The 25486-nt window shown below is 41.9% G+C and overlaps 1 protein-coding gene across 1 annotated transcript in view; it reads left to right on the top strand.

Moving 5' to 3' along the window:
• The first annotated feature begins 300 nt into the window (after positions 1-300).
• The window catches only part of SPTSSA (serine palmitoyltransferase small subunit A), a 33002-nt gene continuing 7816 nt past the window's right edge, over positions 301-25486 (top strand). The window contains exons 1-4 of the mRNA XM_025442650.3: positions 301-709; positions 8881-9060; positions 9295-9612; positions 9698-9934. Coding sequence (XP_025298435.2) covers positions 673-709; positions 8881-9060; positions 9295-9612; positions 9698-9934 — 772 coding nt within the window. The 5' untranslated portion in view covers positions 301-672. The remainder of the gene's footprint in view (positions 710-8880; positions 9061-9294; positions 9613-9697; positions 9935-25486) is intronic.

Here is a 25486-nt window from a genome sequence, read left to right as displayed (position 1 = left end):
CTACCAGATGATTTTCTAGCTTCTGGGAGACTGTAGGGAACAGAGTAGACCAGGGTGTAGGTCTTCTAGATTTTTCTCTTTGCAAATCCAGTCAACAAATATTTGTTCAAGACATTGTTCCAGGCATTGGGGTACCTCCACGTACAAACAGGCATGTATCCTGCTCTGCAAGTCTTTTCTCTTTAGTTGTGCCTCATAGACATTGTTCCATTTTTAGTCTGAAATGGACCCCACTCATCCTTTCAAAAATGAGTCCATTGGCTGAATGTATCATAATTTGCCTAATCCCCTATATGAACATGTTTTTTTTTTTTTTTTTTCATATGAACATGTTTGTGCTTGTGGTCTAGTTTTTCACTGTTACAAACATAATAACGGGGGCATTTTCATGTTCTTAGCAGCTATTGCAAGCAATCCTGCCTCCTTGGCACTGATAGTCTGGTAAACTGTGACTAAGGTTGAAGGCCAGCCCCTGTGCCTGGCTTTTTAAGAAGGGCCAACGGGATTTCCTGAATAATAGTGACCTGGGAGGAGCCACAGGGTTGGCCAGAGGCCCAAGTGAAAAGGCAGTTCCTTGGAGGATTTTTCAGTGAAATGCCACTGAGAGGTGTCCCATCCACCCTGCGTTCCTGCCCACCTCACAGCAGCTGCTGAAGTACCTGTGTTTTCTGTATGCCTGGATTCCTGGTGGAAGCCGCTGGAGGGCCAGGTAATGTGTGCTAGTTGACACCAGTGAAACCTGGGTCAGGCGTCATGCATGAGGCTGGCAGCCACATCCTGCATCCTGGCAACAATGCTTATGGACATTTGTCCCCCTTATGGCTTTATTTTCTTGGGGCCAATTCCCACGAGTGAAATTTCTGGTTTTCACACAGGTTGTCACCCTCTTTTGGAGGTTGTAACAATTTATACCCTCATGAACAGTGATTACAGTCCTTCTCCCCTCCAACCCCCACCTATAATAAGAGTGGCTATTTATCAGTCTTTTTGACTTTTGTCATTCTGAGAGGGTGAAAATGGCATGTAATCATTCTTTAATTTGAATTTCTTTAATTGTTGTTGATATCAAGCATCTTTTAATGTTTACAGGTTATATTTCTTCTGTGAAACACTTTTTCATTTCTTTTGTCCTTTTAAAAAATATAGTTTATCTTTTTTCTTTTTTAAGGAGTAAAGTGGATTTTACTGAAGATTCTGTAGAGAGAAGGATTTATTTTAATAGCTTATCTTGTTTATTGTTGACTTGTAAGAATTCTTTGTATATTATTAGGCACATTGGTTCTTTGTCATATATGCTGCAAATATTATGAAGGAAAAATTATAGTTGCTAAACTAAACCAGATTATTTTATTTTATTTTTTAAAAATATTTTAATTTATTTATTCATGAGAGTCAGAGAGAGGCAGAGACACAGGCAGAGACACAGGCAGAGACACAGGCAGAGGGAGAAGCAGGCTCCATGCAGGGAGCCCATCGTGGGACTTGATTCCAGGACTCCAGGATCAGGCCGTGGGCTGAAGGTGGTGCTAAACCGCTGAGCCACCCGGGCTGCCCCGCATCCCAACCAGATTATTTTAATGAATATTCTTCAGTTTCTTCTCCTATTCTTTCCAGTTTCTTCTGTAGTGTAATAATGTTTAATGTATTTTTCATTATATTTGAAATAGAGCATTATAAAGATATTAAGTCATACTTAATACGCAAAGTTTGAAACAATGAAAATCCTCCCAAATTAAAAAATCAAAAATCATATATTCTAAAAGAAGTTGGCTTAGTAAATGCCATTTAAATATTGCTACATTGGGGATCCCTGGGTGGCGCAGCGGTTTGGCGCCTGCCTTTGGCCCAGGGCGCGATCCTGGAGACCCGGGATCGAATCCCACATCGGGCTCTCGGTGCATGGAGCCTGCTTCTCCCTCTGCCTGTGTCTCTGCCTCTCTCTCTCTCTCTCTGTGTGACTATCATAAATAAATAAAAATTAAAAAAAAAATTTAAATATTGCTACATGACATTTCTTCTTTAGAAGATAAGCAAAAACAAAGGCCACCCTTTGTCAGGCTCTGTCTTGAATTAATGTTTTAAATTATATAAAGTATTTGGGAACACATCACCTGAAAAAAAATCCAGCAGCCCTGTATCCTAAATCACATTTTATTTCTTTAAAAAAAGGAATATCTTATGAATCTCTTAAGCTTCTCTTATTTTTGAATTTTGAGAGAAAGATTTTTTCCTTCCTCTGTTTACCTAAAGACTGAGATGACTCTGACATGTCTTCAGAATGTGTAATACTGATTGAATTTCAGTATTAATAGTCAACTAGCATCAAGATTTATTTTGGTAGCACATCAGAGATAAAGAAGATTCCTAGAACTTCTTAGGGCAATATCAGATAACCCAGCTTTTATTATACAAATAATTTATAATATTATGATGAAATGACATAATAATTCAAGGCAGCTGCTCTTAAATCCCTGGCCTGGTAATATATGTTCCAAACGGGGTTGAAATTCAGCAGTAGGAAACTCAGCATTCTAGCATTAACGACAGAAAACACCAATTAGCTTTAATGAGCAGATGTGCATTTTGAGCAAACAGTTGGAAACCCACCTCCACCTTAAGTTTTGGAGAAGCTCTTCCAGGACCTTAAGTTAATTATGTCTAGATTAAATAGACAGTCCAAAGCTTATTTGATATAATTTTCAGAGTCATAGAAGGGAAGTTATTTTACTTTATCAAATGATTTTTTGTAGAATCTAGTCTCATAGGTTAACTGTTCAAATTTCTTCCCAAGTAGTCAAATCTCCTGCATATGAATTCTAGACTTGAGAAGTACAGAGTCCTAGGGATACCTGGGTCAGTGGGTTAAGTGCCTGCCTTTAGCTCAGGTCATGATCTTAGGGTCCTGGGATTGAGCCCCACTGGACTACCTGCTCAGTGGGGAGTCTGCTTCACCCTCACCATCTGCCCCTCCCCCTAACCTCCCCGCCCTGTGATTTCTCTCCCTCTCTTCCTCTCTCTCTGTTTCAAAGTCTTTTTAAAAAAAACACAGCATCCTAAAACTGTTGATTACCTATCAAAATGATTTACTGAACAGCGAAGTGTTTTTGTTTTTGTAATTCCTCTGTTAGGGGATCCCTGGGTGGTGCAGCGGTTTGGCGCCTGCCTTTGGCCCAGGGCGCGATCCTGGAGACCCAGGATCGAATCCCACATCGGGCTCCCGGTGCATGGAGCCTGCTTCTCCCTCTGTCTGTGTCTCTGCCTCTCTCTCTCTGTGTGTGACTATCATAAATAATAAATAAAAATTAAAAAAAATTCCTCTGTTAGTCCCAAATAAACCCTTTTTGCTGATAAAATTTACTTTTAAGGTTGGCTACTTTTACACATATCATTGCTGAGGGAAATTCCAAAATTCATTAGTTTATTCTATCCCATCATGAAGCACATCCATTTGCTGAACTCTCTTATTCCACAAGAAACAACCTATTTGAATAAATTATTGGGGGGAAATGTTATAGTCATTCTATCATAAATGTTTATGTTCTTTGTATCTTTTTGTATTTACTACAATAAAAGTGCACAAAAGTTTTAGCAAGCATATACTGTTTTGAGGCTGTGTGCGACATGTTTGGAGGGTTTTCCTTAGTTTATGTACTCAAATTGATTACCTTTGGTTGAACTCTTTCCTCCCATTCCAAGCCACCATCCCAGCACTTTCTCTACCCTGTGGACCAACTCTCACCCCTGTTGTCCTCAGAGCCCATCTACTTTTCACCTTCTTTTCTTTCTCCTTTACCCACAAATGTTTCCCCCATTGCTCCTGGAATAGCTAGCCTTCAGAGGCTCTGCCCAGCCCCGGTAGGAGAGACTTGGGCCAAGAACCCTGAGGTTACTGTGGCTGTGGCCCAGGAATGTCATGAAAACCTAGTGGGCAGGACAGATCTATTTTTCAATGCCATTATGTGTTTTCCTGGCCTTTGCCTGAGCCATGAACTCCTTAAGTGCTGACTCTGTGTCACCCACCCTACCCACTCCCATGGCCCCTGGCAAAGGGAGGTACTCACTATAGTTAAACTTAATTATGACATTCTTTCAGAGGGATGTGTGGATATGTTTCTTATTAGACCATAAACTCTGAGGGCAGAGGTCATGTTGCATTGGTCTTTTTGTAACCCAGCACTAGCATAGCCAGCCAATCGTGGGCATATAGTAGTGAGAGGTAAGTGAATGGTTGGTGGTGAATGACTGGCTCATTTTTAACTGAAGAGATAATTTTTATTTTTATTATTTTTATTATTTTTATTATTTTTAATTTTTATTTATGATAGTCACAGAGAGAGAGAGAGAGAGAGAGAGAGAGAGAGGCAGAGACATAGGCAGAGGGAGAAGCAGGCTCCATGCACCGGAAGCCCAACGTGGGATTCGATCCCAGGTCTCCAGGATCGCGCCCTGGGACAAAGGCAGGCGCTAAACTGCTGTGCCACCCAGGGATCCCTATTTTTATTTTTATTTTTAAAAAATATTTTATTTATTTAGGCATGAGAGACATACACAGAGAGAGGCAGAGATACAGTCAGAGGGAGAAGCAGGCTCCATGCAGGGAACCGACGTGTAACTTGATCCTGTGTCTCCAAGATCATGCCGTGGGCTGAAGGCAGCACTAAACTGCTGAGCCACCCAGGTTGCCCCTGAAGAGATAATTTTTAAAAAACATTTTGAGAGAGCTAGAGAGACAGAGACAGAGAGAAAGAGAAAGCACCAGCAAGGGATGGGGCAGAGGGAGAAGCAGACTCCCAGCTGAGCAGGGCACCTGACGCAGGACTCGATCCCAGGACTCTGGAATCATGATCTGAGCCAAAAGCAGATGCTCAACCCACTGAGCCACCCTGAACCACTTCTTCAGGGTGCCCCTGAAGAGACGATTTAAGTAAAAACATTCAGGAGGTTAAAAAAAAAAAAAATGGCATAGTTTCTTGAAAACCTGTCATTCTTTTCTTATAGGAGTATTTTCAATATGAAAGTTTTCTTGGAACTCAAGTACACGGTTAACAAAGCAGGAGCCAGTGGTAGCTGGTAAGCCAGTTGGGATGGCAATAGTCAGCTTGTTATCTTGATAGAGTGAAATTGTGTGTGGACCTCTAAAATGGCACAGAATCTGTGGATCTCCTACCACAGAAGGCAAACCTGAGATATTTGGGAGAATGATCCCATATTACTCAGGGACGGAAATCAGCAGTGGGGAGAAGGGAAGGGAATTAAACCTGGTACAAGGTTTCTGCCCTGGAGATTAAGGTACATTTTGCCATTAACAGCGATAAGAAAGTGAGATAAGAAAGAAGATTAGTTTGGACTTGAATAGGCCTCTGATTCCAGCATCCATAATTATTAAATATGGGTTGTGCTTGCTCTTTCTGAGGAAATGAGATGATGTGAAAGCACTTTGAAATTTGAAAAGGAAAGGACTAGATAATTATATTAATGATAACCTTTATGGTTGTTTTAATTAGATATTTTCTGCCAGGAGTTAGAATAAAGACTTAAAGTGACATTTGGGATCTAAGGGAATGAAACAACTGAGGAAGCAGGCATCAATGGTCAGCAAGACAGGTCAGCAAGTCTTTATGGTTGAGAGAGAAAATAGGGTTTATCAAAGAGTACTCTGTGAGAACTCCCACGAGAAGGCTGGGTAAGGTAGAAACCAAGACTGGAGGGGTTTTAGAAGCTGGGGATGTTCAGCATCATCAAATGCTACAGAAAGAGAGGCTGGGTAAGAAGAGAAATCATTAATTTGCATCAGATTTGGTAAGCTTGAGTAACTGGTTTTGGTGGGGGGTGGAGGTAGAACCCAGGCTCTGTATTTTGGAGGGGTGGGTGAGAATAGGTGTAAAGGTACTGGAAGAGAGGAAGTGATGGCCTAGGGTATCACCACAGCTGGAGTTACTTAACAGCAAAGGGAAGATAGCTTGATAAATTTTATACTATTATTCCAAAAAGGACTTGAAGGGAAAAATAGGGGAAGAACATATGGAGGGTACAGGGAAGCTGGGGATATGGAGAGAGAGGAGATTCTTGGGGAGCTGTGACGAAGAGTGACATTCAAAGTCTAAGTGGACGGAGTAATTTTACAGATTTGGTATAACTCTACTGAAGCTAAGAGGAACTCTCATCCAGTTCTCATAGCAGGTATTTCAGTTGTTCCCCTCCCCACTAACCTTCTCGCTTCTTTCTCTTTTGTACTCGGCCAGCAACACTCCACCTTGGAGTGAGTCTCCTCATTCATCCTCTCCAATTCTATATAGGGGTCCTTGTGGATTGCTGGTGAAAATGATTCGATTTTTTTTGCTTGCCAATTCCTAAGAAGCTTTAGAGAGCTTTGCCCACTCCCCTTTTTCTTTTTCAAAGCCTCCACCTCGACAACTTGCTCACAACAGAAGTCATACTTTAGAAAAGGCCTTTCTTTTTCTCTAAGAAAACTAAAGCTGTAAGGTAGGGAATTCCTTAACTTACTCTTTCATGTTCATGGCCCTCTGACTCCTCAGTTTCCCTCCTCTTAGGAAAAGAACTACTGGCTCCAGTTTATTAAGGCTTTAGATCTGATCCCCCAGCTCACCATCTTCACCTGTATCTTTAAGCCCATAAACTTGCTCACGCCTCTCCCATCTGAAAATCAAACCAAACAAAAGCCCTTGCTGCCATCCTATCTTTTTCTCTTCACAGGCAAGCTTCCTGCGGAGATAAAGCTGATGAGCTCACTTCTCTTCTGATTTCCCAGTTCCCTCTCTAATCCAGTTTGTGCCCCTTATCATTCCACAATGAATGAGTCATCAGTTGGGCCCCAAGTGGACAAAACAAACTGGTACTTCCCTTCCTCCTTTGGCTTGTCCTCCCTGAGCCACTTGTTCTCCTGGCTGTCCCTTCTTTTCTTGGCTTCTCCCCTAGGTCTCTCCTCTTTGTTATCAAATCTCAGCTCCTCTCAGCCCATTTATTGGCTCCCTTTGGGCTCTCATCCCCTAAATCTCGAGTGGCTGGGTTTATTCTGTACTGTTCTTCCCATGCTGTGTGCTTTCCCTGGGTGACCTTATCTGCAATCATACTTACTAGGGGCTTACTGAAAATTCACATGCCTCTAGCTCCTGTTCAGGCTTCTCTTTGGAGTTCTAGGCCTATAGGCCCAACTGCCCACTGGACACCTCCACCTCCCTCAGGTACCTCAGACTCACCCTCATCCCAACAGAATTCATGTCTTTTCAGCCAAGCGTCTTCCCCTGGATTCTTTGTGAATATTGTCATCATCCAGGATCCCAGTCTCTTTTCCCTCATTCTAGTCGGTTGTCAATAATAGCAAGATGAAGAAATTTTTGTTCCCTAGATACTCAGGAAGTTGAGGGATGCAGAATGGCTTAGTAGGGCTGTATTCCCAGAGATATTGAGGAGTTACATACATTGGGGAGAACCACGTGGTAGGAATGGCATTTAGGGAGCTGGTCCAGTGAGGGAAGGGTATCTCTGGGTGATGCTCCCAATCCTGGATAAACTTAACAGAGCATCACCACATGCTGAGGTATTTGGAGGTCTTGAAGAAAAAGGAATGAAGCTTGAATACACCCAAACAGATCTAAAAAGAAATACTTCAGAGAGGAATGGGGACAGAGAGAAGCCTAACGCAGTAAGATTCGGAAATGGGGGGTCAGGTGTACTTAGATCTCTCAAGGGTGAAGATAGTGAGTGTGGGTTATAGATGCTCTATTTACAGGATCTACCTCTGTAATGTCTCCAACCCAATCCTCTTTATTTTATTTTATTTTATTTTATTTTATTTTATTTTATTTTATTTTATTTTATTTATTTATTCATGAGAGACAGAGAGAGAGGCAGGGACACAGGCAGGGGGAGAAGCAGGCTCCATGCAGGGAGCCTGCCGTGGGACTCGATCCCAGGACTCCAGGATCATGCTCCTGAGCCGAAGGCAGATGCCCAACCGCCGAGCCACCCAGGTGTCCCTAATCCTCTTCTTAGTATCCTCTAGGCAACTTGCTCACCCCCAAGTCTTGTTTAATCGTATTAAGCCATTGGCTCTTTCTTTTTTCTTTTTCTTTTTTTCCATTGGCTCTTTCATTGTTTGTATGTCCAGGTAAAAAGTCATTGGTTTCTTACACAAGGTCCTGCGGGATGTGGTCTCTCTTTACTATCCAGCTCCATCTCCTGCTACTGACTACACATTCTTTTTGCTTCAGCCACATGAAAGTCCTTCCAGCCCTTTGAGAGCATCACACCTTCCTATAGGGTTCCATGCACCTGTGCTTGGAATATCCTCTCACTCTTTCCTCTCTAAAGTCATCCATTCTGTCATTTCTACCTTTCCTTCAAGACTAAGCTCAAGTACCATTTCCCAGAAGCCTTTGACAACCCCAATCTGATTTTCTCTGGGCTTTCATGGCAGCTTACACATAACATAAAGATACCCTTTACCAGATCTCACTGTAATCAGTTAACTTGTCTCTCTTCCTTAGTAGACTGGGTACTTTATGAAGGCAGATCTCAGAGTAGCTGGCTTTCTATCCCCAATATTTAGCTCATAAACAGCAGCTGATATTTCTAAATGAATAAATAAAAGGCATCAATCATGGAAGTTTTAAGGTTTAAGCAGTAGGATATTTAAACATTTATTTATTTTTTAAAGATTTTATTTATTCACGAGAGACACAGGCAGAGGGAGAAGCAGGCTCCATGCAGGGAGCCTGATGTGGGACTCGATCCCGGGTTTCCAGGATCACTCCCTGGGCTGAAGGCGGCGCTAAACCACTGAGCCACCCGGGTATTTAAACATTTAAACAGCAGTCCGTTTAATTACCATTTCACATGCTGTTTATCTCGTTCCTGAAGGTGAGTACCGTAAAGCTGGCCTATTTGCCAGTGGGAAGACCTGGACATCTAAAAGTGCATCTTCCGGAGGTACCGTCAGCCCACAGACAGATCTTAAGCAGCCTGTTGGCTACAGAACCCACCAGATCAGAGTCCTTTTCCTGGACTTGACCTGTAGGGTACCTCTAGGCACTCAAAGAGGTATGCGGATAGACATATTTAAGGTAATCTCTTTCGTCTTTAGGTTAAGGAGTGCAAGGGGCATGTTGGTGCATGCGGGTGTGTGTGTGTGCGCGCGCGATGGATGGGGGAGGAAGGAAGGAGGCAATGTGCGCATCACTTCTTCAGAGCCGCCTTCTCTGACCTCGTTGACTGGGTGACGTTGGTCTCCCCACAGTCAGAGCACCTTATTCTCCCTCTGTGCACCCATCACAGCTTTACCCGCTTTCGTGTGGTTAGTGCCCGCGCTGGACCGTAAACCGCTCGAGGTAAGGAACCTAATGCGTTCGCCCCGTCCGCCCCTGCACTCCGCTCCCGGTAGGGTGCCAGATTGGCACCAGGAGGCCCCGACCAGCGTTTCTGGCCCCGATTGCAGGTACCGACCACCCCCGGGCGGACTAGCTCCCCGCCGGGCGAGGGCCGGGCCAGGCGGGCGGCGGGGGCGGGCGGGGCGCTCTCGCGCGGACAGGGCTGCGGCTCGCGTGGGCGCGGCCCGGGGCGGGGGCAAGCGGGCAGGGGCGGGCGCGACGCGTGGCCGCGGACCCGCCAATGAGCGTCGGGCGGGCGGGGCTCGGGGCCGACCGCCGGGGCGCGCGCGGGGCTGGGCGTGCCCACGGGTGACGCGCCGGGCCGGAGCCGCCAATAGGCGCGCGCGGGCGAGGGCGGGCCTCGCGGCCGGGGCTGGAGGACGCTCCCCGGAGGCCGGCCGGACAGACTGACGTTCCGCCTCAACGAGGGAAGCGCGTGGCGGGGATGGCGCTGGCGCGGGCCTGGAAGCAAATGTCCTGGTTCTACTACCAGTATCTGCTGGTCACGGCGCTCTACATGCTGGAGCCCTGGGAGCGGACTGTGTTCAGTATCCTGCCCAGGCCGCGGGCGCGGGCGCGGGCGCGGGGGCCGGGGCCGGGCCGGGCCGGGCCGGGCCGGGGCGGGGGCGGCGGAGCTGGAGCCCGGGCCGCATCCTCCGGGCCCAGGCGCCGGGGGCGGGGGGCGGGGGGCGCGGGGCGCGGGGCGGAGGTCGGGGGGCGAGCGGCTCCCGCGCGGCTCGGGAGGGGCGGGGGCCTGGGAGTCGCTGGAGCCGACGTGGAAGCGGCTCCACCGTTGGAGGAAATCCCCCGGGGCGATGTCTAACCAGGTACGTCCTCGCCTGCCTGCGCTGCGGCCGCGCCTGCCTTTGGGAGGCAGGGACCTTGTAAGTGGAGCAGACCGCTCCCGGCTGGGACGCCTCTGACCTTTACCTGTCCCCGAGTGAGCTGACTTTGGTCCTCACGAGACTGCTAACCGGTTTACCAGACTTTTAATCATGTGAACTTGTGTTTGTTACATCCCAATATCGTTTCTGAAAACTGTTGTACCTTTCTGGTTTGCAGGGACGGGGAGTTTAAAAAGTGTGTTTTATTCATTAAGTGCTGTGTTTAGAGTCCGTAGAAGTCGAGCCCAGAAAGGAATTTGTGGTTAGTTGTAGAAAACTGTGTTTTAACAGATAGCTGATGGATACTTGCTAAGGACTATTGAATGTTCCCTACGAGCCAAGCAGCTGTGCTGAGTGCTTTATCTGTATCTTAACTCCTCTAACTTCGTAACAACCTCACTTAATACGCAAGGTCGTGAAAGTAGGCTTTCTGAAGTCTGTGATGTTTGTGTCTTCATTTGTCTGTGTTGACATCCCTTGATACTGTTCTTGCAGGATACATACTGATAATGAGCTGTAACTTTCTTTCTTCTTCTTCTTCTTTTTTTTTTTTAATTTGGGGACCAATATGAAATATATTTCACATAACATGCTTACTTCATACAAGATCTCCTTTTCTTACAATGAAGTACAGTTAACAGAGTGTTACTTTAGTTTTAGGTATGCAACAGCGATTTGACAACTCTATATGTTATACCGCCTCCTTGTCAACGTGGTTTAGTTTGGAGTAGTTCAGAACAGCTTTGCAAATGCATTGTTGCATTCAGGTAGAGTGACTGAGATGGTTTCATTCCAGGCATTAATAAATGTGTTTATTTGTATTGAACTAGCCTGAGATTGCACTCAAAGCTGTCTTTTGTTTCAGTACTTTGGAGGAATCTTAAGCTGCTTATGAGGAAATTTATTTTTTATTATTGTTTGTTCCAAAGCTTTCCAGAACTTTTTAAGAACCATAATTTATATTTTGGATTTAAAGTCCGAAAGTAAAATGCGTTCTGATTTCCGGCTCCATTTATTTGTAGCTGCAGTTTAGTTTTATTCTAAGTTCTATAGGTCAGAGCTCATGAAGTCATCCTTGTAAAATGTATACTAAAATATGGAAGCACAAACTTGGGATCTCTGGGTGGCTCAGAGGTTTAGTGCCTGCCTTTGGCCCGGGGCGTGATCCTGGAGTCCAGGGATTGAGTCCCACATCAGGCTCCCTGCATGGAGCCTGCTTCTCCCTCTGCCTGAGTCTCTGCCTCTGTCTCTCTGTCTCTCATGAATAAATAAATAAAATCTTTAAAAGAAGAAAAACAACAAACTTCTTAACTCAGTTAAAATCATCTTTTTAAGGGACGAGGGAGGAATGGGCAAAAGGAGAGGGAGAGAGAATCTTAAGTAGGCTCCATGCCCATCGCAGAACCTGAGATCATGACCTGAGCTGAAATCAGGAGTTGGATGCTTAACAGACTGAGCCACCCAGGAGCCCCATCTTTTTTTTTTTTTTTCCTTGAAAGTTTATGTATTTATTTACTTAAGCAATCTAAACTGAATGTGGGGCTCGAACACACAAACCTGAGATCAAGAGCCATGTGCTCTTCCAACTGAGCCAGCCAGGTGTTTTTCAGTTAAAACAATCTTAAAAATGAATTAAAAAAAAAAAAGATTTTATTTATTTGACACAGAGAGCAAGTTCGAGCAGGGTGGAAAAGGCAGAAGGAGAGGGAGAAGCAGTCTCCCTGCTGAGCCAGAAACCTGATGTGGGTCTCAACATGGGGCTGGATCCCAGGATGGAGATCATGACCTGAGCCAAGGCAGATGCTTAACCATCTGAGCCACATAGGCGCCCCTTAAAAGTGAATTTAAATAATGTGCTAAATTGACACTCTTTAAGTCAGAAGTTGAGTGTATAGCCTCTGTCAGAGTCTATTACAGATTTCACACTTAAAAGCTTTTGTTTAGGGGTGCCTGGGTGGCTCAGTTGGTTAAGCACCTGCCTTGAGCTCAGGACATGACTCCAGGGTTTTGAGATTAAGCCCCATGTTGTGCTCAGCAGGGAACCTGCTTCTCCCTCTCCTGCTGCTCCCTGTGCTTGTGCTCTCTGTCAAATAAATAAATAAAATCTTAAAAAAAAAGCTTTTGTTTGCATGTGGATACATGCTACAGTGTCAATGATATTAAGGTTTTTCAGTATGATATTTTAATTAATAATAGTATCCTGTCAATAACCTAGATAATGGCTTTTGGGGGGAATGGAGGAATAAATTACGAACTGAAATGTAGTGCTTTTGTAGATTTTTCCCTTTGAAGTTTTTAACTTCTCATTGGTTTATGTAACCAAGTGATTTGTGTTTTTAAGAAACTAATGAGGGGGCACCTGGGTGGCTCAGTGGTTGAGCATCTGCCTTCGGCTCAGGGGTCCTGGGATAGAGTCCTGCATAGGGTTCCCTGCAGGGAGTCTGCTTCTCTCTCTGCATATGTCTCTGCCTCTCTTTTTATGTCTCTCATGAATAAGTAAATAAAATCTTAAAAAAAAAAAATAGAACTGCAACCAACTGGCGTTGGGTCCTATAGAATGCTATGGTTTTAATTTTTTTTAAGATTTTTAATTTATTTATTCATGAGACACACACACACACACACACACACACACACACACACAGAGTCAGAGACAGAGGCAGAGGCAGAGGGAGAAGCAGGTTTCTTGCAGGGAGCCTGATGCGGGACTCGATCCCTGGTCTCCGGGATCAGGCCCTGGGCTGAAGGTGGCGCTAAACCGCTGAGTCACCTGGGCTGCTCAATGCTATGGTTTTATACCTAAGATTAAAAAAAAAAAAAATCTTACATCAAAGCTTGCATGATTGAATTAACCCAAGGTAGAAATGTAATCCTTTTGATGTAAGCCAATCTTAAATTACTATCAGCTGTTATATTATTCTAATTGAACTTCTGGAGTTAAAGTCAGGCATTTAATTATTGTATAGTTTGGAACATTGATTTGAGATGAACCTTCATTCTAGGTTGGAGGAAGGAACTGAATGAGAAAGTTGGATTTTTCCCCACTCGTTAGGAGATTTAATTACTGTGTAGTTTGAATTTCATAAATTCATTAATTGTAAGCTTCATATAGAACCATTTTGTGGCTAGTTACATGGTTTTAGAAAGAGACATACTTTCTTAAAAATACAAAAAAAAAAATGAATTGAGGGACGCCTGGGTGGCTCAGTGGTTGAGCATCTGCCTTCAGCTCAGGGTGTGATCCTGGGGTCCTGGGATTGAGTCCTGCATCAGGCTATCTGTGGGGAGCCCACTTCTCCTTCTGCGTATGTCTCTGCCTCTCTGTGTATCTTATGAATAAATAAATAAATAAAAATCTTAAAAAAATACATTGAATCCATTTATCACTGCTAGCATCTTAAAATTTCATATAAGAGAAATTTGTCTGGCTGTCTGAGAAATGGTCTCTGAGGTAGAAGTCCTAGATCGAGACTCCAGAAGAAGGTAATTGCGTTAGTTAACATGTCACTGCTATAACTCCTTTAATAAATTGTCTGTTTTAGAGAACACTGAAGCCTGCTACTAACTACTTCTGCACATTTTCTAGAGGGACGTCCTTGAACATCTGAATTTATTTCTCTTTCTCCATATCAAATAGCTAGAAGTTAATTTGATAGTTGTTGTCAATTGAAAGGTCAATCCTAGTTGAATATGAGGGTTTTTGAAATTATCTAGGTAAGGAAATTGTGAGTTGCAAAAAATAATTTTAAGTATGTTTTTAAGGAAATGCATCTGTGTCAAGTCAGGCACACTGTAAATGGTTCTTGAAACAATAAGATTTAAAAATCCATTTTGTAAATCCTTCCATGCTAGGGCTCATATCCCAAATTTTCTCTTATTATCTGCCTGCTGTTAATCACATTTGAAATGATACATTAGCTTTGGTTTGTCAGCCAGTATTTGAACTTTTTCCCTGTGCAGACATAGTTTCTATCATGCAGGAAAAAGAGATGGACTCCTGATTAAAACAGAAGGTAACAATAAAATGAATCAAATGAGTGCAGAGTAATAATGAATACCGCAGCTGACTGAAATCCACTGAGCTCCTTCTCCAGAGTAGTTTTAACATGTTTCTAAAGCTCCCTTTCCCTACAGGTAGCCTCAGTGGGAAAGGAGAAGCCCAGGTTTTGTAACCAGTGAGACACTCCCTGTGGTGCCTCACGGAATAACATTGTAACCATGCTGTTGAGGAGAGGTGTGGAAAATTAAAAATACCTTGTTAAAATTATTTGAAGCATAAGTAAAAGTTAGTCTTTTTTTTTTTAATTAAAAAAGGCTTTATTCTGTAATCACTGAGCTATATTTGTTATCTTTCTCTGTCTTCTTATGTTTCCATGGCATTTTATACTTCTATTTATTTTAAGTAAACTGTGGGCAGTTTTTTTGGTTTGTGTTAGGAATTAGATTACCCCTGAAAGACAGTCTGTATTTCTTCAAGGAAATTTTTTTTTTTTTTTTTTTTTTGAGAGCGCGAGAGCAAGCAGGCACAAGTTAGGGGGTGTGGGTAGGGGCAGAGGCCAAGATAGAGGAAGAGAATCTCAAGTAGACAGACTGTGCACTGACAAGGGAACCCCATGGGGGACTTGATCTCATGACCCTGGGATCATGACCTGAGCTGAAATCAAGTGTTGGATGTTAACTGACTGAACCACTCAGGCACCCAAGAAAATAATTTTTTTAAACCACAGTACTGCACACACAACTAGTGCTTGAGAAACATGTTTATATATTATTTTGTCATTTCAAAGGAATCACAGAAGTATTTGGGAATGGTAAAGAGACCCGATTCTCTCCAAGAACTGAATTCTGCGGCAGCCGGGGTGGTTCAGCGGTTTAGCGTTACCTGCAGCCTGGGGTGTGATCCTGGAGTCCCGGGATCGAGTCCCACGTCGGGCTCCCTGCGTGGAGCCTGCTTCTCCCTCTGCTTGTGTCTCTGTCTCTCTCTCTCTCGTACTCTTTGTCTCTCATGAATAAATAAATAAAATCTTTTAAAGAAAGAATTCTTATACAAAAGAAGCTCTTTTGGTGAATTTAAGTTATTATATGGTATTTAAAAATGTGATTTCCTTACAACTTTGAATAATAAACCTATATCATAGAATAAAATATAGGATGCCCATTCAAGGTCCAAACTTTGGTAGATCCACAGCTGTACCACTGATTTCCAGTCCTGCTACTCAGGAGTTATTTGATCTTGGACAAATCCTTGACCTCTCTTGGTTTGCTTATATGTAAAGTAGGGATAATAGTACATATCTCACTGAGTTGTCATGATTAAACACGCAAAGCCACCATTCTTGCACTCAGTAAGTGGTTTCTCTAAAAAGGCAAAAAACATAATATGACCAAAGGAGTAATAAGTCTTACCACTCATTTCTCAACTCATTCACTCTCCTTATATGATACATCATGTGACCAGTAGTACACATTTAAGAAATGGTTGGCTATGGGTGCCTGTGTCTCTGCCTCTCTCTGTGTGTGTCTCTCATGAATAAATAAATAAAATCTTAAAAAAAACCCTGAATTCTCTTCATCAGACCTGATTCTATTTTATTATTTTTATTTTTTAAAAAGATTTTATTTATTTGAGAGAGAGCGAGACAGATAGTGACAAAGCACAAGCTGGGAGGAGAGGGAGTAGCAGACTCCCCGTTGAGCAGGAAGCCGGATGTGGGGCTTTATCCTAGGACCCTGAGATCATGACTTGAGCCTAAGGCAGACACTCAACCAACTGATCCACCGAGGTGCCCCAAGAGACCTGATTTTAAAACACTTTTAGGGTAGGTTTGGAAGTTGGCTGTTTCTGATGTTGTTGTTGTTTAGAGATTTTATTTATTTGACGGGGTCGGGGGTGGGCAGGAGGCAGGAGAGGGAAGAAGACTCTGCGCTGAGCCGGGAGCCGAATGAGGGGCTCCATCCCAGGACTCTGAAATCATGACCTGAGCCAAAGGCACATACTTAACCTGCTAAGCCACCCAGGCACCCTTTGGCTTTTAATCTTAGTTGAAAAGGATGTTCTTAGAAGATTTTGAAAGAGGAGTGATCCGATCTGACTTTTAGTTGAAAAGGTTTACTTTGGCTGCAGGGTTCGGGATAGATTAAGGGTGGTGAGAGGAGGCAAGGGTAGAAGGTATTTTGGATTGCGGTAGGCTTTGCATGATAATGGAAAAACAGCATTAAAAAATTAATGGTATGTGCTATTTCAGTAGCAGCTAAGCTAATTTATTTTCTTAGATTTTTGCCATGTCCTCAAGTGTTTACAGCTAGAACTGTGAATTTTTCTTTGCATCTTAACATAAAAAAGTACTTGAGAATTTAGAATAAATGAATTCTTAAATTGTAAATAAAAATACATTATACATTCTCATGGTCCAAAACTCAAAAGATGCCAAAAAGGTAGATGGTAAAAGTCTTCTTTCCACCCCAGCCACATCAGGACAACCAGTGTCACTAGTTTTCTGTGCATCTCTCCTGAAATATTCTGTGAAAACTTGGAGAATGCTCTATATCTGTGTTTAATAGTGCCTGGTTGGGCGAAATCAGAGCTTTTATAAGCCAGTGGAGAGTTGTTTGAGGAATAAATTTTGCCATGCAACTTTTGGAGGTAGCAATAATTAAGTTAGTATTTCTTTCTGTGTATTTCCTATGTAACATATTTTTGTAAATAAATACAACAAACAAAACAAAGTTGATCAAGAAAAACCCTATATTTTGGCCAGGGGGGGACTTTAGATCACTTTCTCTGTCTTTGGCAGAGCTTCCTCTGAGCTATTCAATAGAAGAAATTATCATAAAAACCCTAATTCACCAGAGTCTTCTACTATAACTTTCTTCTTAATGAGTGCCTTTTGAAGAAAATGTGCGCACAGAATTCTTTGACACTTTAAATAGAGTTCCAGTAAAAATCAGCATGTGGTTTGATGATTAGGCAAAATTCTTAACATCAGAGAAAGTTACTTCTAGAAAAATATTCACAGCAAATCAGCTTAATGCCTTTTAGAAAGATTTCTCAAGGTACCTTCAAACAAAATATGATTTCAGAATAATGTTGGAATAACCTAAACATTGCCTTCAAACTTATGGAAAAATAAAAAAAGAATTTCTTCTTAATAATCTTCAGTCTTTTATATTTTGTGTCATTTCCTTTTGAACTTCCTTTTGTAGAAATGAAAGCAGTCTCTGTTACAAGGGAAGGCTGAAGGGAGGGGAAGCAGAGGTCAGAATAATTTTAACTGATAAATTAATACTTCCAAGTCTCCACCCCAGAGGTATTCAGACTTTTTGTTTGTAGCCCCTAGAAGAACAAAAATCATACTCTACTAGATATCATCTTGTTCCTTTAAGTTAACATCTGGAATATTTCAGAGTAAATTTAGATAGTTACAAAGATTTAATTTCCTTAGGTTTTTTTTTTTTTTTTTTTTTTAAGATTTTATTTATTCATGAGAGACACACAGAGGGAGAGAGAGAGAGGCAGAGACACAGGCAGAGGGAGAAGCAGGCTCCATGCAGGGAGCCTGATGCGGGACTCCATCCTGGGGCTCCAAGGATCACGCCCTGGGCGGAAGGCAGGCGCCAAATAGCCGAGCCACCCAGGGATCCCCAATTTCCTTAGTTTTCTTATGTGTATTTTATTATTGTATATTTGTATTGAAACCTTAAAACAATGTTTTCTCTGAACAATATTTGTCACATAACCTAACTGGCAAAGCGAGTTCTCATCATGAAGTCAAATAGGCAAAATCAATCATAATTTCTGCAAGAAAAAGCTCAGTGCCATTTTTCTGCTCAAATAAATGTTACATAAACACTTTTACTCATTTTACCTCTTTTTTTTCCTCGAATTTATGACTTTGACAATCATTGGTTAGTTCTCCTCCATATTGGCTGTAGATTTTTGTAAGTGGTAACAGGTACATAGATAAACAATGTATTAAGCTTGTTTGGTGCATCTTCATCCCCATTACGTTTTCTGGACAACCACACATGGGTGTGCTCTGGGACATATCTCATTCCTTTGACTCACACAGCTTTGTTGAGCCTGATGTCAATGTGCATATCTGGAGTTCCATCTTCGTTAGGCAAATTTCTAGATTTTTTTTTTTTTTTTTTTTTGAGTGCCTGAAGGACATGATTCTTAAAGCCCACACCATGGGTGCACTTGTAAATGTTATAGTGTATTCTCTGGCCACTACCCCACTGATGGCAGAAAGGCCCTTCTTCTCACCACCCTTTTTTGTTGGGAGTCATTCTGTGAGGCCCAGACTGGAAAGGTGTTTCACTTCTGAATTCAGATTACTAGATGGGTAGATGGTGAGGCTGGTAGCTGTGCCAGGAGTTTCTTACCTGAATGAAATAAAGTACAACTTAAGTTAGTTATTATTCCTTTGTTTGCTGATGCAGAAGTTACTTCACACCCTGAGGAAATGCATAATTGTAAGACTCAGGAAGTAGAGTGGGAGAAATGGAGTTGTAAGCAGTAGGGGAAGGGGAACTAGCAGGTCACCATAATTCTCAGATCAGTTGTAGGAGGGAGTACAGTGGCAGCTGATAATGTGTAAGCCCTTCCCCTCAACCCATCCTAACTGTCTGGAAAGTCTTGTCTGTCTGAGGCTCCTGTGCTTTTAGTTCAAAGGCAGCTGCTCTAGCCTGTTTTACTTGGTTGGCTAAGTGAAAATGTTAGACTATCCCTATCTATACTCTTAAAAGATACTATAAGTTTTTCTTTAATAGCTCTCAAGAAAGATGGTAGAGGAATAAAACTGCTACACAAGAACTGAGTGGTCTGTACCAGGATGGGCAGAGAAGGTCGCAACAGGTTGGCAGTGGGGACAGAACACATATAGATATTCTCAGTGTTTTGGCATGTGGTACCAGTGATGTGTCAGTAGAAGGACTGTGGGTCCTATATATATGTATATATTTATTTTTTAAGTAAGCTCTGTGCCCAGTATGGGGCTTGAACGTGTGACCCTGAGATCGAGTCCCATGCTCTACAGACTGAGCCAGCCAGTTGTCCCATTAACTACTTCATATTCTTAAAGACTTTGTGACCTACCCCTAGGCTTTGAGTGTTGTAACATTTATGGTAGTTAGGAGCAAAGATAAAAGATTGATTCTTTTACTTAAAAAAAAAAACAACAAAACTCCAGTGTTCAAATTTAATAATTAAAACTATATGTCCCTGAAGATCTTTTTTTTTTTTTTTTTTTTTTTTTTTTTTTTTTAAATTTTTTAATTAACTTATTTATTTATGATAGTCATCAGAGAGCGAGAGAGAGGCAGAGACACAGGCAGAGGGAGAAGCAGGCTCCATGCACCGGGAGCCCGACGTGGGATTCGATCCCGGGTCTCCAGGATCGCGCCCTGGGCCAAAGGCAGGCGCCAAACCGCTGCGCCACCCAGGGATCCCTGTCCCTGAAGATCTATGTAATAGAGCATATATACTTTTCATAAATGGAATGCTTAAAAATAGTAGTTATGAAATGATGAAAGGTATTACTTATGATCAATAGCTATGAAAAGTAGAATTAGTACTAAAACAAGAATTTTGGTCACCATGTGTTCCTGAAAAATCCCCAAATAATGGGGTTCATGGGAAAATAGCAGTAGAGCAGACCACTCAAAACCTATGCAACTTAGTAATCAAGCACTAACCAAAACAATAATTGGCATCTTGGAGGATAACTTGGATAGCCAAGGCCAGCAGTCTGGAGGCTGCCTCAGGGGACATTAAAAATGCATGGACAGAATTGACTGGAAATGCTTAGCAGTGCAGATGGTGTGGGCTGCCATTGAGGAGGTGCAGGAGGCAGGGCAACCTGCCACCCGCTGACAGTTGTGTTGGCCTGGAGGTATGCCTTTCTGGAGAGGGAGCCTGGGTACAGATGCTTACTTTTAATTTTCTTACGATGGAGCTCAGAGGATTCCTGCCTGAGCATCAACTGAGCTAAAGGATGTTTCTTGAAGAAGGTTATAATTCTTCTCCCACTAATCTGGCTCCCCTAATTTATGAAAAATACCATATGAAACAATGTGGCTCTTAAGCTATACTGGTCAGATGTGAGCTAGCTGATGTTCCGGAAATGTATGACAGCAGAACAGATTATATTTCCCCTTTGACCTTTGGACTTCAGATCTGCATGAAATTAAAAGACGCTTTAATTATAAAGGTGCACAGTGATGCATAGCCTTGGTGTCTCTGGGCTCAGAGCTGGAAACCGTTTCTAGGACTTCCATTCAGAGTTGAACATGATCATTGCTGGTTTCAGCAGCATGCTTTTTTTGTTTAGTTTTAAAAGAGTTTGTCATCAAGTTGTAGCTTCTAAAATCAATTTCTATGCTTTGGTATAATCCACACACTACAGAAAGGTCAGAGAATGTATTTTGCTTGCTAAATATTAACTTCTGATGCTGATGTCCTTTAATATGACCCACAAATATCAAATTGGCTAACATACATGACTGTAACAGTATCAGTATCTTCCACTTGGTTTCATTTAAGGTAATCAGAAAAGTATCAAGAGATACTTGGTATGTTTGGTAACAGTACACTTCCTTAAAAAAATACACTTCCTTAACACTTCTCTTGATGATGACCTCCAGTTTTTATTTTTTTAAACTGAGTTTTTTAATTTTTTTTATTTTTTAGATTTTGTTTATTTATTCATGAGAGACACACAGAGAGGCAGAGACATAGGGAGAGGAAGAAGCAGGCTCCTCACAGGGAGCCCAATGTGGGACTCGATCCCCAGACCTGGGATCATGCCCTGATCCGAAGCAGATGCTCAACCCCTGAGCCACCCAGGTGCCCCTTTAACTAAGTTTTTTATTTAGATTTGAGTATAATTAACATACAGTTATATTCGTTTCAGATGTACAGTAGAGTACCTCAATAGGTCTATACACTATTCAGTGCTCATAATAAATGTACTCTTTTGTTTTTTTAAGATTTTGTTTATTTAGGGGGGGACTAGGTGGCTTAGTCAGTTATGCATCTGCTTTCAGTTCATGTCCTGATCTCAGGGTCCAGACTCCCTGCTCAGCAAGGAGTCTGTTTCTCTCTTTCCCTCTACCCCCTCCCCCTGCTTGTGCCTTTTTCTGTTTCTCTCTCAAATAACTAAATAGGGATGCCTGGGTGTTTCAGCAGTTGAGCATCTCCCTTCTGCTCAGGGCATGATCCCGGGTTCCTGGGATTGAGTTCCAAGCCTGCTTCTCCCTCTGCCTATGTCTCTGTCTCTCTCTCTCATGAATAAATAAATAAAATATTAAAAAGAAACAACTAAATCTTTAAAAAAAAAAGATTTTGTTTATATATTTATTTATTGAGAGAGAGAGAGCATATGTGTGAGCGCAAGTGGGGATTGATAGATAGGGAGAGAGAATCCCAAGTAGAGTCTGCTCTGAGCACAGAGCTGGACACAGGGCTTGATCCCATGACCTGAGACCAGACCTGAGCTGAAACCAAGAGACAGCCAATCGACTGAGCCGCCCAGTGCAGGATAAATACTTGTTAATTCCCATCATCTATTTTACCCATCCCCCCCACCTGCCCTCTGGTAACCATCAGTTTGTTCTCTGTAGTTAAGAGTTTGCTTTTTTTGGTTTATCTCTCTCCCCTTTTTTTGTTTCTCTCCTTTGCTCATTTGATTTCTTAAATTCTACATATGAGTGAAATCATACAGTATTTGTCTTTTTCTGATAGGCTTTTTTCACTTATCATTATACTCTCCATGTAGCATATGGCAAGATTTCATTCTATTTTTATGGCTGAATAATATTCCATTATATATATGTGTGTATGTGTATAAATACATATTTAGACACACACACGCACACCCCTTCTTTATCTGTTCATCTGTCGATGGACACTTGGGCTGCTTCAATAATTTGGCCATTGTAAATAATACTGCAATAATTATAGGAGTGCATGTATCCCTTTGAATTAGTGTTTTTGTATTTTTTGGGTAAATTTGCAGTAGTGCAATTACTGTATTGTAAGGTAGTTCTATTTTTAATTTTTTGAGGATTCTCCATACTTTTTTCCATAGTGACTGTACCAGTTTGCACTCCCATTAACAGTGCACAAGGGTTCATTTCTCCACATCCTCACCAACACTTGTTTCTTGTGTTATTGATTTTAGCCATTCTGACAGGTGTGAAGTGATATCTCTTTGTAGTTTTGATATGTATTTCCCCAATGATGAATGGTGTTGAGCACCTTTTCATATGTCTGTTGGCCATCTGTATGTCTTTTTTGGAGAAATGTCTGCATGTCGTCTGCCCATTTTTAAATTGCATTACCTGTTTTTTGGGTGTTGAGTTATATAAGGTGATCCCCAGTTTTTTGAGGTCAAGGTTAAAAAACCCCAAGAGTAGTAAGGAAGATTTCCTTTTTAGAGCATTACTCAGTGTCGACAATTGTTTTCACTTAGGGTTTTGTTTTTAAAGATCCTATTCATTTATCTGACAGAGAGAGAGAGAGAGCACGCACAAGCAGGGAGAGGGAAAAGAAGGCTCCCTACTGAGCAAGGAGCCCTATGTGGGGCTCGATCCCAGCACCCCGAGATCACGACCAGAGCCAAAGGCAGAGGCTCAACCAAGTGAGCCACCCAGGCATCCCTCACTTGGAGTTTTGATTGCTTTTCACAAAACAACCTACAATAATACTTTATTAAATGATTTTCCTTTTTTTATATAATGGTTCCTTAAATTAGATTTATAGAACTCTTGAGTATTTCTTTTTTTTTTTTTAAAGAAAGGATTTAAAAAATTTTTTTTTTATTTATTTATGATAGTCACACACACACACACACACACACACACACACACACACACACAGAGGCAGAGACATAGGCAGAGGGAGAAGCAGGCTCCATGCACCAGGAGCCCGACGTGGGACTCGATCCCAGGTCTCCAGGATTGCGCCCTGGGCCAAAGGCAGGCGCCAAACCGCTGCACCACCCAGGGATCCCCTCTTGAGTATTTCTAAGGATAAAAGTAGCATTCAGAATTGACTTTATAAAAGGAATTTGACTGATAGAAGACTGGATTGTTTAGCTTTGTCTTCTGAGTGACCAGTGCAATCAGAGACTTAAAGCATTGGAATTATTTAGATTAGTGAAGAGGTGTAGGTCATACCTGCTGGAACAAAGGTCCGTGGCCTTTTCCCATTGAGAAACTACTTTTGATTTCCCCAAAGTCTTGGAGTTTACTAGGTTACTAAAGTAGGCAGTGATAGTGCAGTTACTGGTTGGGTTGGAAAGTGTTAAGTTACTGTGGTCTTGCTTCTGATGTATTGTACTTATCTTTAAAGCATTTCCTCTCTTTGTTATCAGGATTTTTTTTTTTTAAGTTGCTGGGAAAAGGGTTGGGGGATGGTCCTTGTATGAGTAAAAGAAATCTTTATTTTTTCCTATTTAGCTAGAAACTTATCAGCTTATGATTAGTTGGGGATCCCTGTTAAAGAAACAGCAAACAACATGCAGAAATATGGTTTCACATTTGCTTTCAAATTCATTTGCTCTTAAATCCACTGAAGCCATAAAATATTTATGTTACATCCAGGTTATAAATAACCTCTGATTGTTCATTCAGTCCTTGAACAAACGTTTATCTTTAGTGCCTGCACATATCCTGGCACATTATCTCCTCAGTTTTTGAATGATTTATGAAGTACCTGCTTTATCTAGCAATGCACCACAGCTGGAAGCAAAGGAGCAGCTGAGCCAAGGCTCTCTCACTCTTAAGCACTTAAAATTCAGTGGTAGAGACAGTTATAAACATACGAGACAATTTTTTAATTTTTTGAGTTTTGTTGTTGTTGTTATACTCTAGATTTCACTAACTTTATTCTATACTTCGCAAATCATGTAGCCCTCTCTAGAATGTCAACCAGGTTAATTTGTGTACAGCTACTAAAAGGTATATTGTATATTACCTTCCAATGTATGTGTTATAAAACATTGATTTGTTTACATTTTTTTCTGCGTGTGTGAAACAGAAAATTACATTAAGAGTGATTGAGAGGTGGTGCCTAAGTGCCCTCCCCATGCAAGTAGGATCCTAAAATGTTAATGTAGGAAGTGGCCTCATTTTATGGAGAAAAAACTTGGTTCCAGAGGGGCTGTGATGTCCCAGAATTGCACTATAAATTAATAATAAATTAGTAGTGGAGTGACCTTAGGCAATTCCCAAGCATTGTCTAAGTCATGATGTTAAATGCCTGAGCCCTCAAACAATAGTTTTAATAAGGACTGTATTGCCTTTTGTTGCCCAATGGATTTGTCCAAAATTCTCACATCAGCCCTGAAAGGTAGGTCATGTGTGTCCTTTTTTTATGGGTAAGGAGACTAGTGATCGGAGATTTTTTGACACAATCAGGGGATCACAGAGTCACAGCTCAGACCCAGGTCTCCTCCAGGGCCGTAATGTTTCCAGTACCTATTACTTGTACTTCATAGTGTGTGAAGGATTCTTGAAACTTTGAGAGGTGTGTTAAAGAATGCAATGGATTGAGAAATCCACTCAGGTACCAGATAGCAAATTATAGGTAGTATACTCCAAGTGGTATATGTTTAGTTCAGTTTGTGAGAATACTTCTAAGGAGATGAATGTCACATGTTCCCTAATCTTGCAAATGTCACAGTAAAACCAGTGTCTAAGAATGTCAATAAAACTACCATTTTAAGTGATGTCAAGCATATTCTCAGGGAATATTCAACTCAGTTACGTGGGAGCTATTCCAACTACATTGCTTAAATTGCATTGAAGAAATTGTAGAAAGCTACTTTTAGGCAATTTTTTTTTAAAGATTTTATTTATTTATTCATGAGAGACACAGAGAGAGAGAGAGGCAGAAAGAGACAGAGACACAGAGAAGAGAGATAATAAGCAGGCTCCATGCAGGGAGCCTGATGTGGGACTCGATCTCTGGTCTCCAGGCTGAAGGCAGTGCTAAACCACTGAGTCACCCGGGCTGCCCCAGCAATTTTTTTTTTTAAAGATTTTATTCATTTATCTGAGAGAGACAGAGATAGTGACAGCACAGTCAGGGAGGTGAAGGAGAAGCAGACTCTGCCAAGTAGGAAGCCCAATGTGAGGCTCAATACCAGGACCCTGGGACCATGACCTGAGCCGAAGACACACTTAACCAACTGAGCCACCCAGGCGCCCCTA

This window comes from Canis lupus, chromosome 8, assembly GCF_003254725.2.
Source record: "Canis lupus dingo isolate Sandy chromosome 8, ASM325472v2, whole genome shotgun sequence".
In the NCBI taxonomy this organism is placed as follows: Eukaryota; Metazoa; Chordata; class Mammalia; order Carnivora; family Canidae; genus Canis; species Canis lupus.
This window is presented reverse-complemented; position numbering and strand designations above follow the sequence as displayed.